General features: G+C 38.8%; 1 protein-coding gene across 5 annotated transcripts in view; it reads right to left on the reverse strand.

Annotated features, from left to right (window-relative positions):
* LOC126236471 (protein BTG4-like) overlaps nucleotides 1-16,498 on the reverse strand; it is a 53,023-nt gene extending 36,525 nt beyond the window's left edge. The window contains exons 1-2 of one of the 5 annotated variants that reach the window (XM_049945801.1): nucleotides 16,374-16,498; nucleotides 15,515-16,088 (exon numbers count right to left, since the gene is read on the reverse strand). In XM_049945801.1, coding sequence (XP_049801758.1) covers nucleotides 15,515-15,825 — 311 coding nt within the window. In that variant the 5' untranslated portion in view covers nucleotides 15,826-16,088; nucleotides 16,374-16,498. Of the gene's footprint in view, nucleotides 1-15,514; nucleotides 16,089-16,177 lie in introns of all 5 variants that reach the window. The other 4 variants (XM_049945802.1, XM_049945800.1, XM_049945803.1 and 1 more) reach the window with 4 other exon arrangements.
* Between the last annotated feature and the right edge of the window lie 4,725 nt (nucleotides 16,499-21,223).

Below are 21,223 nucleotides of genomic sequence, written 5' to 3' on the forward strand. Positions count from 1 at the left end.
TTCAATGGACAATACTATGTCTGATTCGAAAGTACATAAACGACCAGTACTTGTACTTGCACTAGGAGCAGGCAAAGTCACTAAAATGGTTTCATAAGGTATCCAGCAAACATCAGTGTGAAGTGGCCATGAACAACTTGAGGAAGGGCCACTTGGACTCATGAGCTTGACTTTTTCATCTCTCTGTTCTTCACTTATCTCTAGAATTTTTCCAAGCCACCACTGGTTATTGTAGTTAGCTGCAACAAATTTTTCTTCTTTAATTGTGTTAGAGGCAGTGTTTTGAATTCCAAGAGGAACTTGAATTAATTTAGTAGAGGATGAAACATGCTTTATCAGCAACTTTTTTTCATTCAGCGGTTTGAAATTATGATTCACTCTTGTCCCAGGAATGGTAGAACCAGTCTCGTATAGTTTTTGTAACATGTCTGTGACCTTTATCTCCTCTTTTGTAACATAAAGGTTTCTATTCCTGGAACATGAGTTTTGGCAAATGTAAACAGATCTTTCGGACTTAAAATGTAACTGTCACATGGACACTGTAAACTTGCTCTTGTTGCTAAATGTTTGATAGTACCACCAACTCCGACACATGCATTTTTGCCATGACTAGTGGCAAAAAAATTCCATTCTGCAGTTACTTCATGGTCTTGCTTGTGATGGCACAAATTAAAAAAGTTCTTAAAGTTTTTATATTGTGCAGAACTGCCATCACTGAAGTACATAACATGCTGGATGTGTGGTAATTGTTCAATGCATAACTGAGAGCAGTTTTCTGAAAAAACATACGATGTGTTTGTATAATGCTGCAAACAGTCACTTATACAACACAATGACATTGACTTAATGCAATCATCTGTTTTAAAGTACACCACAAAATGATGAAGGGTGACTTGAATGTTCTGCCAGTGAAATCCTTGTGCAGCATCCTGAAGCAAACAGGTATAGTTCTCTGCAAAATCCACTATGATGATGCATGTAGTATCAGGGAGGTTTCTTTGCTTGATCTGAAGTAGTGACACTCAGATTTATATACATAATGATGATGTGTTAAGTTTTGAAGTTTTTGCATGAGATACTCAACAAATTCGTCGGTCATCTTAATTAATGTCTCCAGTGTAGGTCGATCGGTTTGCATCCATTGTTTGAAAACAACATTTTTACAATCTTTTAAGGACTCCAGTTCCACTAAAAAATTGTGCAGTTCATTTTCATCAGGACACCAAGAACAGAGATGCAGCATGCACTCCTCGTTTTCCTGATTGCACAGAAGTTTCTGTAGAAGTTCAGTGTACGGTTCTTTCACATGTGCAGCATGTATTAACAGTTTTACATTTTGGTGATACATGCATACACATATGTTACAAATTCCATGACTGTTTACAGTAACACATTCTTTTGGCCTAAGTCCACAAAATTTAGTAAAATCAATTTTATCTTCAGGGTCTTTTTCTCTGAAAGCTAAGTATACATCTTTCAGATTACGTAAAATTAGTCTTTTTGTCTTATACATTCTTTTGCAATTTTATAAAGGGACAGAGAGTCTTTTTTAGTAGCAGAAACACGACTTATATCATCTTCGCAGTAAAAATTCTGGACACGTTTTTCCACATCCTTACCTATTCTGTTTCCCACTTTATAACTCCCTTTTGACAAAATACCATCTTATTTTAGCAATACCCTCAATTTCTTTACCCTCTTTTTCTTTACTCCATGAAGCTGGTGGTAAAGTAAGTATTGTAGTTATTACATTGTGGTAAATTACATTAATTACAAATTTTTAAACATTTGTTGCTTAGAGACAGCACTTGAATAATTTTAATATTACAGCTATATTATTTTACTTTCCAATGACACCAAATTGGATAACTAACAAGGCACTTCGTTTCTCAACGCCAGTTGGTAGAAGGGGGCCACATTTCAAAATGGTCTCCTAATTACAATTACCATTATTACCATTATTTTAACCCTAACTCATTATGTACACTCTTTGACATAAAACTCGACCGGCGGCCAGCCGCTTCAGAGGCCAAGTCCGCGCCGATCGCAACATGGGACAAAAAAACTGGCCAACTCGCTAATTCTCTAAGTCCGGTTATCTGCACAATCTGGCAACACTGTAGACTGCGGCACTTCCTGGAGGAAAACTTGTCCCATGATAGAGAAACCCTAGGCTGATTACACCTGTGGTCTATTAAATGGTCAAGTAGAAGCAAGCTTCTGACGCACAGATTATGCTATTCTCATGTCAGCAAGATGTAAAGAATCTTCTAGGCATTATAGGCTGGATGTGAAGCTATTTTGATTTTTCACAAATTTAGCGAATTTCTTAGTTCGAGAAAATCCACTGTGAGGTGTGAAGTTGCCGGATAATTCGATTATTACTGTCATTATTACTATCATTTTATTCATTTTGTAAGCTAAGCACATCATCCGTTACAGCACACTCCTGGGGCTGGGAAATGTGGCCACAATGGTCTGGTGGAACGAACTATGACAGGTGCAACGCGTGGGTTCCGGCATTTACTTTTAAGAGGCACAAACAGATTTATTTTACCTCTGGTAACCTCAAGAGAAAGACGTTATAATCCAGAATCCGCATTAAACATCACGTTCCTTCATTACCAACTGGGCAGAGCTGGTTTACGTGGGGAAATGACATAGCGGAAGTCATGGTAAACAGAAATACAGTGACCAGTAAGCTTACTTACATTAGAAAATTTTATTTTATTTGATGAACCGATAGCCATTTAAAGGGACAGGGCTCTTATTTTACTTGTACTTGATTGAACTACAGACGTTGAAAAATTTGGTGCTGGACTGTGATTCGAATTCGTATCTCCTCTTTCGAGGATCTGAATCTCTTGGAACAGTATAGTTCAATCATTTCGTTCCTTTTCCCAAGACTGCAATCTTCTCTAGGTCTCCTCCAAAGGTAAGTATGTGGGTCTGAAACCTGATCCAGTACAAAAATATTCATAATTTCATTTCAAGCTTTATCAAGTGCACACCCACCTGCTAGTGAAAATTAACGCGCATTTTTAATGTCTGTTCATGTGTTGCCAACAATCGCAACAGGTGTCGTTATTTCTGGTCAAACACGTACACATTTTACTGTTCATGAGTAAGCAACTGATACTTAAGCTATATTCGTGGATGCACGGTATGTGTGCAGTTCGATTGTCGCTTAGGCACGAAAGTTTGTATCATTATTTTAGATTCAGACACCTAGCGGCTCGTAAGAAAAACCGATACATAACATTTGATTTTTCTTAGTTAACAATCTGATTACGTGTTGGGTTCGTATCTCCGTCACAGAACTTCACATCATGCACTTCATCTTTAAATGCATGCACACTTTGTTACTTCAGAATGGAGGTATATCAGACATCTTTCGTGGTTAGATAACAGGGACAAAAGGGTCTTGATAGGAGTCACGGTTTATTACAAAAATTGTCGTCTTTTATTTTCAAGTTTAGATTTGGTTACTGGTATTGGCAAACATTTCGGTAATTCATGACTCTTCATGGCTAGTCATCAATATGATGTGATTAGATTAGATTACATTAGATTAATTCTTGTTCCATAGATCATGAATACGACATTTCGTAATGATGTGGAACGTGTCATTTTAATGAAAGATTTCTTTAAATACCATGATTCAATTACTTTACAACAATTTTTACTCTCTCTCTCTCTCTCTCTCTCTCTCTCATACACACATTCTTTTTTATTTTTATTTGTTTGTTGTGCTCGACTATCGGCGAGGCATGAAAACGCCTGTGAATGAGTTTCTTAGTTTTGAGTATACTTACGAAAGAAATATAAAAACAACAATGAGAGTTACTGATTTATGATGCTTAGTTTGCAGTCAGTTCTGAGTATTATTAGTAGCTACGCTCCAGTCCCTAAACCTAGTTACAGAAAGCGAATCAGAAGCATTACGTATTCCAGGCCGTAGCAGCCGCGACTTGGAGACACCAGCTATGGTCACTTCCCAGCCCGCTGTAGGATCACATCGGTTCATCTTCTTCCTGCTGGTACTGTAACTGAGATTTGGCAACAAGGCAACGTATGTTTGGCAACTCTGTGATCGACGAGTTACTTCCTGGTGTGCACGGAATTAAGCCTCAAAGTTCACTTGATTTTACCTGTCATTTCCATTGAATAATCTGAGTTATTATTGCTTGAAGGGTAACAAAAGGTTGTAAATTTACGGTTTTCAGCCCAGGAAAGTCGTTGCAGGTGGAAATCGCAACTAATCTTGACCTTTAAATAGCGGTTTACGAGTTCTAGTCACTATTGCCCTCGTAAGAGGAAGCTCAGACCCATACCTCTTCGCCAGCTCTGTGGTAACGTGCTGACCTGTGAAAAAGCGTCTGTTATGGTTCGCAGTTCCAGTCTCACTGACTGCAACGTTTTTATCCCTTCTGTGAAAGAGCTACAAGCAGTCGGATCAAATATCAATAAGGAAATCGTAAGAAAATGCTTTCGGCTCATAGTGCAATGTTGAAAAACTTACAATGCTGCACAATAGGTAACGCCTCTTTGCGCTGCTGACAAGCGAATTTTGGGTTTCTAGGAATACGTAACTATATTTATGAAATGCCACATTTGCATACATCTTAAGTATGACACAGCATACCAATTAAACACAGACCCAATCAAAATCTAAGTGAGTAGTATTTTACTACTTCGTGTCGATAGAGGCTCGTTTGTGTACAGATACTCGGTTTTATTAAAACAGACTTTAGTCGTAAGGTTATCGTGGTTAGTTTTACTTCATTTCTTATAATACAGTGCACAATTTTCGTAAGGTTTCTTTTAGTGTTGTTAAAACAATAGTAAACATGAGAGAGAGAAATTAATCATCAACGATATATGCGAATTCTCTGATGTTACCTATGACAGTCTGACAATGCACATGCAATTTATTGATTACATGCATGTAGAAAACTTGTTCTGAGTTAAAGCTGTCAAACAAAGTTTGAAGAACAATAAAATCTCACTACCACACGACAGCTAACGTAGAAAATACTTTTCTGATATATTATGGCACGATGCGCTCTCCCTACACATCTTCGAGATGCATCTGCTGCCTGCTGTCTATTAAACCTGAATAGAACAAAATGTCACAGTAGTTAGCCCTTTTTCCACATGCGACTACTTTGGGTTGAGAAGTGAAGGGAATTATGATCAAAGTTCCATTAGATTGATAACTTCAGCAGACAGCAGAATTGAGTTTTAAAAAATGTAGCACTGAATGTATTCGAACTCTCGACATCTTATCTACACTACTAGCTGACACGTAGCTACAACAGCTCCAGAGCTCGACAACTATTCCACCAGAACTTTTGGATTCCACAGCACTGTGAGATTATGCATATGGCCAGGTCTTGACTTCTGAGAGACAAACAGTTACAGCTTTTCTTTTGGACTGAACGACGTTTTCTACAAACAGATAGCGCAATAGAATAGCTCAAGTGGAAAGGAACACTTCCTATTTAAACTTCTGCATCCTACACTGTTGGCAGTTCTGTGTAGGTGGCAGTTACATGATTTTATTTCGGCGATTACAAAATGGAGTCGAATGTATGCACTGGGTAGCCGAGGCAGCTAGTTCATGGTGATTCGGTCAACCAAGTAAATGAATTCACTGAACATGCTGCAAATTACTACAGGGAGCCTGTGTGTCAGAATTCTCATCCAGTGTGGCGCAACGGTGTTACGATAGAAAAATGAGTCGCAGAGAAGAGGATTTCGTGGTCTGTTGGACGGATGGTAGGTTGTTATACCTATAGTCTGGGTTCGATTCCCACTTCTGTCAATAATTTTAGATAGGGAGAGACAGATTCCATTCTCTCCTGGCTACACCAAGTGAAGAAGATATAATGGCAGTGTGGTCTGAAAATTCACATTAAAGATGATATTCCTCCTCTACCAAGTAGACGGTAGGTTGAACCACAATAAAGTCTGGAGTGGCGACATGTAGAAACTCTATCACCAGTAACCTTTCTTATACTAGTTATTTATTTCAAGTGACGAAACAAACACTATGAATGGTCACAGGACACTTATTCCATCTTTTATCCGAACTTCTGTATGTCGATAAAATTAGTTCTGAACTGGGAATGCAACTCAGACTGCCCTTAACGCGGAATTTGATCCCTACGTGGCAATACAGCTCGGCTACAATTTGTTGTTTGTTCAAAACTGCAGATTCCTCAACATCTCCACATATTACGCGTGAATGGGATCGAATCCTGGCCCGGCACTAAAGATTTAATTATGTATTATCAAGTTCTAGCATGAGAACACCTATCTGCTGGTGGATAATAATTTTGATTTTTAATGTATTTTCATTCGTTGTCAACACTAACGATATCTGACATTTTTAACTCCCAGTGAGACACAGAACTATCTTAGAATGACTAAGTTCAAGATGTTATTCTGAGCAGCTGGTGGAGAAAAGTTCGGTAGCTGACGTCTCTTTGTGTGTAGTCAACAACGATATGTGTGGGGCTCTATTCCCAGTGAGCGCTGAACTCTTCGTCATATTATTTCTAGTTCAAACATGCTCATATGTCGCTGCTGGTGCAACAAATCTATATTTAACGTTAGTTTTCTCTAGAATATAACAGCGGTAGGTGCTGGGTTGGAGTCCTGGGAAAGAAAAAATTAACGTTTTGTCTCGTCATTTCAGTTAAAACATCTAGCTACTGCCGCGAAAATCCGATATGTCACATTTGACTGTGCTTAGATAGCAATACAATTAGGTTCTGGGTTCGAATCCGTGTCCAACACAAAGCTTTACCTCACGGCATTTCAAGTAAGTTACTTATGAAGAAGCAATATTTAACATCTCTCTTAGTTCGTTAACAGGGACAATAGATGCTGGGTAGGAATTCGCGTCTGTTAAAAATGTTTGCGTTATGCAATTTAAAGTTGATATTTGCTAACTGATACTGTCTAAAATCGAGGTATATCACACTCTGTATGCCTAATCAGGAATGACTGTTAGTTTCCGTCAGTCACGAAATCTTTGCTTAGTCTGCATGAGCTGGTTTGAATCCATACGCGGAACAAGACGGTTCGTCGTGTCATTTGAAGTTCATACATATTCTCAACTAGCTGCTCGTGAATAACTTAAATTTTTAATTTCATTTTGTGTTAAATAATAAGTACGATATGTTACTTTGAAGAGGAAATCATGAATCGACGAACTTACTACGTGCATTACCAATCTGACGTAATAGTGAGAGTGGTAACATTTCAGGTATGTCATTTATTGTAATAAATGTGAGCTTACAAGCCTTAAGGACAGTCTTATCTGTGATAAGGTGTTCCCTGATATTTGTAGTATTGTGGTATTACTTTACATCTTGAGTTATTGCGATACAGAGCAGTGTTTTCTAGTGGTGACTTATTGGAACTATTTTCAATAGTCAAACGACTGTACCAAGGAGCGATCAGAGGACCTGCTAGACAGCTGTGTTATGCCGGTTGCACGTGAATCAGGCGAAATGCAATTCAGGTCGTTCGGATACTTTTGATCACGACTGTACATCTCGAGGTGAAAACGTACGAAAATGCACACCTGCACTTTTGCGAACTTCTGTTTTATTTTCGCATCAATACTGTTGTGAACCCACCATCTGGTATCAATGCATTACATTATCATCCATTATATATAATCATTTTGATAGTACACTTGATATTATAGATGAGTAGGACACAAGACAGGACATACATAATGTCCGTTTGACGTCAACAGTGTGTAACATTTTACTTTTTTTGAATAGGACAATGTTCCTCTCCAATAATTTTTAGATTAGTTACAATAAGCTTACGCTGCAAGAGAATTCGCTTGTATTTTTCAATATGTCGGTTTGAAGGCCTTCCATTGCATCGGCAACGTAGTGCAACTCCACCGAGGGCTGTCTGGAGTAGGGTGGAGATAGCAATGTGAAAGTTGCAAGCTGTCGAAGACGATCTTCATATTCCTAATGTGATTAGGACATTGTATACTCTTGATGACGTTTAGCACCTGTGCGATCAGTCACCCAATTTCAGAATTCATGTTGAGTAATCCTGCTAAATTCCCATAATATTGTCTTTTTATATTGATGAGTAATATGGATAGTCGTCACGTTCATGTGCCGTCTACAACGCAAATTTAATGTTACTATCCTAGGAACTAACCTGCAATACGTTTTGTATTTCATAATCGGAACTATCTGCATTAACCGTCATCAGAGCAATGTCAGGGAACAGAATGCAGTAGTGCCTTGTTACCTACTTGGGGACCTGCTTGAGTCGTGTTCAAAGGAAAGGGTAGTTGCTGGTTCACATTATATTACACTAGCGAGAAGTAACGACTTCTCCTTTTCTCTGCAAACATCCAGAACTAAATTCAGTAACTAAATACTAAGAATATATTTGCATTGTGCCAACTCAAAGATCAATAGATATGGATATAGATATAGATTTTTATATTTAAAGCCATTCTCGTTCTGTGTTGGAATAAACATCATTCATTATTTGCTTGTTCTTGTTACGATTGTTATTGTCATTCTCTCACTCGCAAGAGTTTTCACATTCCTATTTGGTATCGATGCACATGAAGAGTGGCTATGAAAGAAGGGAATACTGAATGTTACGTCATGCAGAATACACTCATTTACTTCGGCTCCTCGTGATCAACGCTACAGGAGAAGTGAGATACATAAAGTTGACAGTGTGAGGACAGACATGTTGGCACAACTCTGCAACTACAGTGTTACCAGATAAAAGGGCGCTGCGGAATCTAAAGTGTAGTACGGACTTTGCCACAGTAGCAGACAGCTGCTAATTTCGGACCATGACCGTGGATTACACTTCGGTCAGTGCTGGTTAGAGTGTTGCAACTGTAAATGGAAGGCTTTGTTTGATAGTCTTGTGCTGATGCTGTCTGAATAAATTATGCCATTGGATAAAAAGCGGTTTAGTTTTGAGACCTAACCCACGAGGGGGGAAGGCACAGTGGTCTGCTTCAGGAATTCCAAGCAATAAAACACAAAAAACAACCCAGGAAGGGTTCGAACAGCTACTTTCACGCAGAGACATGCATTTGGAATCTGTTCATCGTTACGGGGTCAAACAAGAGGGTAACATTACTGAAACAATGTTCGGGCTACTTAGTATATAATAGAGCATACAGATTTCAAGGAGGAAACGTATGAAGACGCAGACTTCCTCGTTATCAATATGTGCAGCATATCTTTCGTGTTAACGAAAGTAATATCCTGCTTTACCTCTTCTTATGTCTCAAATGAAATGAATGCCATGAGGAATCGAATATTTGTTGACTGTGTCTCTTCTTGCTTCCATCCTTGCCAACATATTTCTTCATTCTCGTGGTAATCATGACATTCTATGTGTATGCTGCAAAAGATTGCACGTGGACAAATTCGACATCGAGGTGCAAAGCGCTTGGTATCTTACATTATATTCAATTCGAATAAGCTTCCGATGTATTTTTACTTCGTTTGTATTTTTAGATGATTATGAATGTTACGGAAAATTATCTCACATGCTTTATGTTGAATGAGAAACATTGAATGATCCGTTTTGCTTTCCCTACGTTGAAATGGTATAATGTCGGCGTCAACAGCCTTCTTCCACGCCGGAAGCTGAAACTTGTATCATTCTGGATTAATGATAATTGAATGTCTCAAATGTATACATAGCCCACAAGGCGACGTCAGAAACCATCAGGGGAGAACGCCGCATAAAAACCAAACGTGCGCGCGCGTCTCCACTCTGAAGAACCGTATCGGAGAATCACGGCAAGCATTTCGCTGAAGAGCTGCCTCGTAAGAGAGCCGAGAAATGACAGTGTCGTAGCAAGTATTTGTCAACACTCTGATAGTGCATTTACTTCCGGGTGTTGACCGGCATTACCTCGCTAAATTCACTTGACATTCATTTTCCACATCGAAGACTCGTACGATATAATCCAATGTAAGATAACACAATTAGAAAGTATATTTAATTTCTGGACTCCAAGAACGGCGCTCTTCACATAACTAACACCCGTTTGTGTGTGCATTCGGAGGACGACGGTGCAATCTCGCGCCCGGCCATCCTGATTTAGGTTTTCAGTGATTTCCCTAAATCGCTTCAGGCAAATGCCGGGATGGTTCCTTAGAAAGGGCACGGCCGATTTCCTTCCCCATCCTTCCCTAATCCGAGCTTGTGCTCCGTCTCTAATGACATCGTTGTCGACGGGACGTTAAAACAGCAATCTCCTCCTCCTCTGTTTGTGTGTTTTAAGGTTGCGTTTTGAGGCTCAGGCAACATCGCAGTGACTATAGTCCGCCTCTTGCCGCCAGTGTGTCGTTAGCTCAGAGATTCCCTCGTGCGTTGCAGTGCTCCTACTATATGACATAGCAGTTCCAACAATGGTAGAAGGTGCTGACTACAACCTTTTATTTTCCATTTTAATTAATGGAGTTGCAAACTGCTAATAAAAATTCCTTATGCGAAATCTGAAGAATGCCTTTAAACATCAATCTTCGTCCGATTTCGACTTAGTAAATTAAGTTAATATCATGGATGTCTGCTTTACAAATGCCAAGGTGCTTCACTGTAAAATAGATCCTGAAAAGATTCAAAACGACTGTCAACGATATAAATTTGAGCTTTGTTCGTCATATAAGTCTAACATGTCAGAAGGTTGTTTATGAAGTGCACATGTTGATTAATATAGTTCCTCTCTTCTAAATTTTCCCAATAGCATTTAACTGTAGACGTTTTCTAACACCGGCGTTAGCAACTCCTTTCTGTTCTCTGAAACCTCCAAAACGACAAATTTTTCTGGTTTAAATCACTTCCGATCAACAATAAATACTTCATGAACCCATACATGGAACTCCAAATGTGCAGTGTTCCTGCACTGCTACAGAGCATGCATTGCAAGGTATTCACACAGTTTATCGCATAGACTTACCATAAGGAATGAAACACGAACTGTAATACACTTTACACCACAGACGCTCACACTGGCTTGACGAAAACATTGACCAAAAGTTGCACAAATAATGAGTTTGAAAGGAAAAGAAACGAGGTATGAAGCATTTATAAATTCACCAAATGTAGTGAGGTGGTTTAATTTTGTCTCAGTCTATAAAACTAATTTCGGGCCATTCTCAGCTCTTGCCGATTAATGTAATATAATACCCGCCTACTAATCAGGGCGTCTGTCTCCATTGCTTTTGAGCGTGAATGGAAATTGTAGAAATTTTCTGTGGAGCAACATTCAATAATAATGCGTTTTAAATCATCAAAAGCGATGAGCGGTAGCAGGCGCTTTCGATAAAGAACGGGGGAGTGCAGCGCCGCTGCTGTCGCCACAGCCGCTGCCAGTAGCCAGCAAATGGATCCCAGAGCTTTGCCGCATACGGCGTCCAGAGGAGGACAGTCTGCAGGAAATCTGCCGCAAAATCGTTACTGGATAAAATTTTGATATCGGTGTGTCAGAAAGCGAAATAGATTGAATCTGTGCTACCATTACATTCACGTCTTCAGCATTCAGAAAAAAAGAGGCTATAAAAATATTTTATGCCATATGCTCTCGATCCACTGACATTATGAACAGAAACAACGCACGCTACCACTAGACCACAGGCATAATCAGCCTAGGGTTTCTCTATCATGGGACAAGTTTTCCTCCAGGAAGTGCCGCAGTCTACAGTGTTGCCAGATTGTGCAGATAACCGGACTTAGAGAATAAGCGAGTTGGCCAGTTTTTTTGTCCCATGTTGCGATCGGCGCGGACTTGGCCTCTGAAGCGGCTGGCCGCCGGTCAAGTTTTATGTCAAAGAGTGTACATTCTTACACCAAATCTTAAAAAAATCTGTGACATAAGGGCAACAGCCACTGGGTGATTTTACATGAAATTACCCTGAGTCAACGCAGCCTCTGGTTTAGATTCTCCACTCAACTCCAAACCAGAGGACCCCGACCCACCCTGGGTCCTAACCTAACCACAACTTCATGATGCACAGTGTATCCAAGAAAACACAAGATGTATAATTTATGGAAGACCTAAAATCACAATCATTTGTGCACGATGATTAAAGGTAACCTCTACTAACAAACTCAAGACAGAAAAAATTCAATTTCGGCACTAAAAGCTGTTTTAAAAATTAACTGAAACTATCCTCACATGGACTACATGAGCTGCCACGTTGCCAACCGATGGGCAGTCCTGGCTGGCACTTGGTGGCATGTTATAGGCAACACAGGCAGATTTCAAACAAAACAAGAATGACAGGAAAAAAAAAGAAAATAAAGTCATTATGATGATGAAAATGAAATGGCAACATATTCGAAACAAAACACACATTCAAACCAATTAACTGAATAAAAATAGTAATCAAAGTTTCTGATGAGGTTTAGAAATAAAATTTTGCTCTATTTGAGAAGATTCGAACCTACGACCTTCCTGTACTTAAAGTTTAAATGCCAACCATAGTGCTACACCACAGCACTTGTTTAATATAATGTATATGGACAGATAAAAAAATCTGCTCACCAAGCAGCAGCAGGAGAACACACACACACACACACACACACACACACACACACACACAAGAAAGATTTAACTTTTACAAGCTCTTGGAGCCAGTGGCTCCTCCTTCAGGTATAAGAGTTGAAGGGGAAGGAAGAAAGATGAAGGGAAAGGACTGAATTGGTTTAGGGAAAGGGGTAGAATTCAGGAAAGTTACTCAGGCTCTCCAAATGGCTCTTAGCACTATGGGACTTAACATCTGTGGTCATCAGTCCCCTAGAACTTAGAACTACCAAAATCGAACTAACCTCAGGACATCACACACATCCATGGCCGAGGCAGGATTCGAACCTGCAACCGTAGCAGTCACGCAGTTCCAGACTGAATGGAAAGTTACTCAAAGCCTGGCTCGGCGGAGACTTACCAGATAGGATGAGAAGGAAAGAGAACACTTGTTAAGGTTGATGTTTTTATGGCTTTGGCAATCCAGTCGCAATGATGAATAACAGCCTTACAAAAATTTGGTTTCAAGCAATGTGGGGAAAAGCTTATACAACGTAAGCCGACCTCCGAGATTATAACATCTGTGCATATGACACTGAATTGCATCTTGTGCAGTAGGATCTGGTAGCTTTTGATTAGTGCTGTGTGTGGAACTTGTGTATACATACGTGTGTGCATTTTGGTGTGGTTTATCGTGTGATAAAATATAAAATAAAAGAGACAAACCCAGGATCCAAACACATTAAGGAAGAACACTGGATTAGGAATTGGGAAGGAATTGACCATCTGTTGCAGCAACAGTGAATGATTCGAGTGCAACACTGAGCGCTTTCATTCAAGGAAACCATCTACAACACATGGTTCATGGTTCCAACTGAAGCAGGAATAACAACGCACGAGGTGTGTAAACAAAGGGAGCACATACCCACGGTACTGAATAAAGCAAAAGATTGGTAAGATAGTAGGAAACTACAGGTTATTTGTGGAAGTGATTAACCATAAGAAACTTATGTACGCAGCTAATGTTGGGAGTAGGCTTGGGTCAAAGAGTGTACATTCTTACACCAAATCTTAAAAAAATCTGTGACATAAGGGCACTTGAACTCTTATGGTATATAAAACACACAGAGAGAAAACTGTGTTGACTTAACTGTAACAAGTAATAAAAATAATTCTTTGAGATCTCAGATGACAGACATATTAAGATAGATCCCTCAACTTTTGCTAAAAGGTATCCTTGAAATTTTTTAAAAGCAGTTTTCAGAGAAGCTGCTACATATATTCACCCACCCCCCCCCCCCAAAAAAAAAAAATTATAACATTAGGAAAGTGAATTATTTTCGAATACAACAGCAGTGCCCAACATTAGATAACTGCAGTCATAAAAAGAAATTGAATACCGTACCAAATAAATGTTGTGGTACAGGCTGACTTACAGCATGACTAATGTTAGCATTTGTGCAGTTTGCCATATTTCATGCAGTTTTCATCATAAAAACTAAAACCGCAACATAAATTCAGAACAGGTATATTAGATAATTAACATGTTACTGATTAGCATTTTTATGCATATTATGTACAAAAATCTAAGGGGACCCACTATGCAACTTTTGCCATAAGATAAAACACAAAACAATAACAATATGAAATTAAAATGATATAGAAACAGATCAGTAGAGCATACGGAGATAATAATGACAATTACTGAAAACTTTGGCTATAAAACCTTATTGCTACAAACTATGCTTGTATGAAATTAAACAAGGCTTTCAACAATGAGTACCACATTGCTACTGCATACAGTACTAATAACTAGGGCCAGCAGTGGACAGTCACTAAACATCACATGGCTGAAGTTACGTTATTTACTTGAGGCGAATCAATCCCCGATTGCCAGAAGACACTTTGATCAGTAGGGCAGAACTCTGCTATGGTACTATCTCTGACTGGTAGTTCCCTCAGAACAGCAGCTGCGTGCACACACACGTGCGCCCCCCCCCCCCCCCCCCCACACACACACACTTTCCTGTGTACTGTGGTATTGACTAAATGACATTTACATGACCTGTACTTGCTGCTTACTTTATTCGCTATGAGGATCCCTACCTCTTCATATACTAATTCAGAACTAAGGAGTCCTGACACCATGATGAAGTGGGCATAGAGTAGTTGCTTCCAATGCCTGCTACGACATGATACTCAGCTGTAGTTTATAAACAACATCTAAAATACACAATATGGCAACTTTTGTGGCAGCAGTGAAGAAGTGTTACGCGAAGCCCCTTTATGCATCAGTGTATTGGCTATGACCAAGCCACTAGCATTTTTACTAGATAATTAACATTTCTGTCACATATCAAGTGATGACAGCACAATAACAGTTTACACACTACAGCAATCAATACTGTCATGAATGGTCTTCAGTCCAAACTGAAAATGGCTGCACATATGTTAAGTTAATGAATCACAAATAATTGGTTTATCACCACCACACACAACTGGAAGCATAAAAGAATGCAACTGAAATCTCAACAATAATGTTTTTTTTCTTCTACAGAACAAAGAAATGCCTGACAATGGTTGTAACTTGTTATAGAATGATAATTACCTTAACATGTGAGGAGGAAGGATTGTTGCAATTTAATGTCTGGTTGATAAACTGAACTGGGTCTAAACCAAAGTAACCATGTGCCAAGAACTGATTACACCATCATGAGTAATGAAACATATGTTATACTGTACTAAGCTTAAAAACCACAATGCACACTCAAATAGTGCAAATGCATGCTACACGTCAATCCCAAAGCGCAATAAACATAAATTACACGGCATTCCTTATCCTGGCTGTTTTGATTTATGAAACATTACTAAGTGCTACAAACAACACAAATTGTATCCAAATACTAACTGAAATTTTCAAAGACAAAAATTAAGTGAAAGGTTCTGCTGAACACATACCTGCAACACACTTCATTTGGGTCTACCCAAAGTGTTAACTCAACAGGCAGTTTCAGGTCTTCATATTTCAGTCCACAGGCAATTGCAGCTCTTTCCAAAGTAGCATCGCGGCGATCTCGTTCGTTAACTCTTATGCAGCGGTAACCCTGTCCTCTGAATGGGGTTTCTGGAAACCAGTGATTCTTGAACCTTTCAACTAAGAGTTCTGACAAACGTGTTTTGAAGTCTTGCAGTTGTTCTTGGTTAAAGTTTTCGCTTTTCTCTATCAGGCGGACTAAAAAGAGCACCGCCGCCGAAATTTCGTCTAGCATAATTGGTAGTTTTCGAAGAACGGGGAATCTGAACGAACAATGGTTGCAGTGTGACACACATAAGTGTGACGAAGCTCTAGGCAAGGCTACGTACTCGGTGCCGAGCTTAGAGACTTTACTACACTCTGATACACTTAATTCTTGGTTTTGATCTGTGCAACAATGGCAAGAGAATCAAGAATCTAAAGATTATCCATTCAGTATCAAACTGTAACCTACTTTCGATCGTTCAGTATTGTGCAACTTTGCTGCAAGGTTTTCACCTGAAACATAATAAAGAATTAATGAACAGAGAGTAATGCAAGTAAGTATTACACGCATATTAATTACACGTTACTCTGCAGAGACACACTTGAAAAGTTATTGCGGTTGCCAACTCAATACTAGTATACCATCTTGCAACTAGCATCTGTCCAGCTTACATTTCACTTGATACGTAGAAACATTTTCTGCATGCAACGCACAAAATTTTACTCGTGTCTAGGACCGAGAGCAATAAAGGGGGGAAAAAAATGGAAAAAAAAGCTTGAGCGAAACTTAGTACGTACTTCTCAACTGGTGAATACTACTTTCCCAATGCTACGTGAAACAAGAAACAAGGAAACAATGCAAAGATGCTGGCCGTCGATAGACGCTGGTCGATCAGATTTTCAAAGATACTTCAGAGTTGTGGACCTCAAGTGTGGTATTAGAACGTGTGATTATGAAAGAAAATGTTGTTATTAAGTATTTTTTTAATATTCATAAATTAAAACTAGCCCTTGTGGGCACAGTGCGGTCATCTATCATAAACAGTTTACGGCATTACAAGTGAAGTCGTGTAGGTGAGCCCCTACATTGAATGATTGATTTCCGTAGCGTTCAATGTTTTTGTTTTCAATTTTATTGTAATACGTATAGAGTATTGACTATTGAAGATACACGAGCCCACGCCTTAAGGGTTACGTATAGAAATTGTTACGTTCTGTTGATATTGGTTGTGTCTTCTTGTGTATACCGTCATGACAATCAACATTGTTTGACAGTCACAAGTAGTAATTATTAGCAATCGACAATCATTCAAATGGATGTAAGCTCGTAGCGGTTATACAAACCCGAAGTTAAATAGCCCGGAGTTCCAGAAAGTTTTAACGGGTGAAACGTTGTGCTTGTATTGTGTTACGCATAAAGAATGAACTTGTCAATGCAATTCAGCTTATTATCATCCATTTTATCATATACAAGATATAGGAAATGTCATATGGAAAGAGAGAGTGCAGTTTCTATTCTTAACAATTAAGGGAAATAACACGTTCTTAATTACACTTTAACCTTTTCTTAAATACACTTTACATACTTTGCCGTCTTTTTACATGCAAGAAGAAAGAATCAAAGGTTTATACAAAAGAATCAAAAGATGAGCACTATCTGTTTAGATAGCAAAGAAATTTATCAACGCTAATAGTAGCCTCTTCAATTCTGTTTTAAATATATGTAAGTTTTGTATGATTTTTATTTCTTTTGGTGAGGCATTGAACATTATTTTGAGTAGACACATTACACTATTGTGGTAAAGAGCTTTTGAATGTCTTTTTCAATGGAAATCATGCCTGTTTCTGGTTTGATAGTTGTGTACTTCCCTGTTTAGAGAAGAGAATTCTTGATTTGACTTAAGGGAGTATACTGACACATAGATCATTGAACTAGGGAATGCCATAATTTTCAACTCCTTACAGAGTCCTCTGCATGGATATCTGTAGGTAACACCCATCAGAGTACGAATAGCTCCCTTTTGGAGGTTAAAAACAACTTTTTCTGAAACCTGTATACCACATCTTAGATGACAGTCAAGTCTAAGTCATTAACACATTAGGAATCTATGACTTTATTTTTATTAAATTGTGTTCTTTTTGAGCATTATATAATGGATTCATAGCTTTACTAAATCACCGATTCCTAATTCTGATCCGTAATACATGATGATAATATTTTCCTGTACTAATTTTTCTTGCGGAACAAGATATATAATGGGTTATTCCATGTCAGTTCAACCAGGAGCTCCAGCCCATAGTCCCAGATTTGGCTGAAATTTAGCACACCAATGCTACCATGTGTGGAACGCTCATGTTCAAAATATTAGGTTCCCGTGAGAGTTAGTTCCAGAATTAGAGCTTGCAAACGAAGGTGATATGACATGGAAAATGAAATGCCCTTTTAGCAAACAAACTTCAGGGCTCTATTAATTAGGAACTATTCCTCACAGTTCAGTGAAATTTCCCACTTAGGGAACACACTCATTGTATCAAAACACCAACAACACATTTCTGAGGGAAAATAAAAAATGTCAAAATGTGATAAATAAACGTAAGTTGTTGAAAGCACACAATGTAGGCTAGGTGTCTACCACGCAAAAAAAAAAAAAAAAAAAAAAAAAAAAAAAAAAAAAAAAAAAAATGTGAGCTAAACACACACAACACATCATGTCCACATCTTTCATACTTACTGAGCTAGAGGCACAGGAAAATACAAAATAATTGAAAAAAAAATCACCAAAAAAATGTACATTTTCAAAGTGTTGTAGCACAAAAGGCAGAAGTGATATGTGTTGTTGTGGTCTTCAGTCCAGAGACTGGTTTGATGCAGTTCTCCATGCTATGCAGCTCTCCATGCTACTCTATTCTGTGCAAGCTTCATCATCTCCCAGTACGTACAGCAACCTACATCCTTCTGAATCTGTTTAGTGTATTCATCTCTTGGTTTCCCTCTATGATTTTTACCCTCCACACTGACCTCCAATACTAAATTGGTGATCCCTTGATGCCTCAGAATATTTCCTACCAACCGATCCCTTCTAGTCAAGTTGTGCCACAAATTTCTCTTCTCCCCATTCTATTCAATACCTCCTCATTAGTTATGTGATCTACCCATCTAATCTTCAGCATTCTTCTGTAGCACCACATTTCGAAAGCTTCTATTCTCTTTTTGTCTAAACTATTTATCGTCCATGTTTCATTTCCATACATGGCTGCAATCCGTACAAATACTTTCAGAAACGACTTCCTGACACTTAAATCTATATTCGATGTTAACAAATTTCTCTTCTTCAGAAACGCTTTCCTTCCCATTGCCAGTCTACATTTGATATCCTCTCTACTTTGACCATCATCACTTATTTTGCTTCCCAAATAGCAAAACTCATTTACTACCTTAAGCGTCTCATTTCGTAATCTAATTCCCGCAGCATCACCCGATTTAATTTGACTACATTCCATTATCCTCGTTTTGCTTTTGTTGATGTTCAACTGATATCCTCCTTTCAAGACTCTGCCCATTCCGTTCAACTGCTCTTCCAAGTCCTTTGCTGTCTCTGAAAGAATTACAATGTCATCGGTGAACCTCAATGTTTTTATTTATTCTCCATGGATTTTAATCCCTACTCCAAATTTTTCTTTTGTTTCCCTTACTGCTTGCTCAATATACAGATTGAATAACATCGGGGATAGGCTACAACATTGTCTCACTCCCTTCCCAACCACTGCTTCCCTTTCATGCCCCTCGACTCTTATAACTGCCATCTGGTTTCTGTACAGACTGTATATAGCCTTTCGCTCCCTGTATTTTACCCCTGCCACCTTCAGAATTTGAAAGAGAGTATTCCAATCAACATTGTCAAAAGCTTTCTCTAAGTTTACAAATGCTAGAAATGTAGGTTTGCCTTTCCTTAATCTATCTTCTAAGATAAGTTGTAGGGTCAGTATTACCTCACGTGTTCCGACATTTCTACGGAATCCAAACTGATCTTCCCCGAGGTCGGCTTCTACCAGTTTTTCCATTTGTCTATAAAGAATTCGTGTTAGAATTTTGCAGCCGTGGCTTATTAATATTCTTCTTGAAGTCTGAGGGTATTTTGCCTGTCTGATACATCTTGCTCACCAGATGGTAGAGTTTTGTCAGGGCTGGCTCTCCCAAGGCTATCAGTAGTTCTAATGGCATGTTGTCTACTCCTGGGGCCTTGTTTCGAGTTAGGTCTTTCAGTGCTCTGTCAAATTCTTCACTCAGTATTGTATCTCCCATCTCATCTTCGTCTATGTCCTCTTCCGTTTCAATAATATTGCCCTCAAGTACATCACTCTTATATAGATCCTCTATATACTTCTTCCACCTTTCTGCTGTCCCTTCTTTGCTTACAACTGGGTTTCCGTCTGAGCTCTTGATATTCATGCAAGTGGTTATTTTTCTCCAAAGGTCTCTTTAATTTTCCTGTAGGCAGTATCTATCTTACCCCCTAGTGATACATGCTTCTACATCCTTACATTTGTCCTCTAGCCAACCCTGCTTAGCCATTTTGCACTTCCTGTCGATCTCATTTTTGAGACGTTTGTATTCCTTTTTGCCTGCTTCATTTACTGTGTTTTTATATTTTCTACTTTCATCAATTAAATTCAATATTTCTTCTGTTACCCAAGGATTTATATTAGCCCTCGTCTTTTTACCTACTTGATCCTCTGCTGCCTTCACTATTTCATCTCTCAAAGCTACCCATTCATCTTCTACTGTATTTCTTTCGTCCATTCTTGTCAATCATTCCCTAATGCTCTCCCTGAAACTCTCTACAACCTCTGGTTCTTACAATTTATCCAGGTCCCATCTCCTTAAATTCCTACCTTTTTGTAGTTTCTTCAGTTTTACTCTACAGTTCATAACCAATAGATTGTGGTCAGAGTCCACATCTGCCCCTGGAAATGTCTTACAAATTAAAACCTGGTTCTTAAACCTCTTTCTTACCATTATATAATCTATCTGACACCTCCCAGTATCTCCAGGCTTCTTCCATGTATACAGCCTTCTTTTATGATTCTTGAACCAATTGTTAGCTATGATTAAGTTATGCTCTGTGCAAAATTCTATCAGGTGGCTTCCTCTTTCATTCCTTATCCATCATTCCATATTCATCTACTACATTTCCTTCTCTTCCTTTTCCTACTGTCTAATTCCAGTCACCCATGACTATTAAATTTTTGTCTCGCTTCACTATCTGAATAATTTCTTTTATCTCATCATACATTTCTTCAATCTCTTCGTCATCAGCGGAGCTAGTTGGCATATAAACTTCTACTACTGTGGAGGGCATGGGCTTTACCCCTATTTGATTTTGTATTTATAACCCTGTATTCACCTGACCAGATGTCTTGTTCATCCTGCCACTGAACTTCATTAATCCCCACTCTATCTAACTTTAACCTATCCATTTCCCTTTTTAAATTTTCTGACCTACCTGCCCGATTAAGGGATCTGACATTCCACATTCCAACCCGTAGAACGCCAGTTTTCTTTCTCCTGATAACAACGTCCTCCTGAGTAGTCCCCGCCCGGAGATCCGATTGGGGGACTATTTTACCTCCGTAATATTTTACCCAAG

The sequence above is a fragment of the Schistocerca nitens genome, chromosome 2 (genome assembly GCF_023898315.1).
Source record: "Schistocerca nitens isolate TAMUIC-IGC-003100 chromosome 2, iqSchNite1.1, whole genome shotgun sequence".
NCBI lineage: Eukaryota > Metazoa > Arthropoda > Insecta > Orthoptera > Acrididae > Schistocerca > Schistocerca nitens.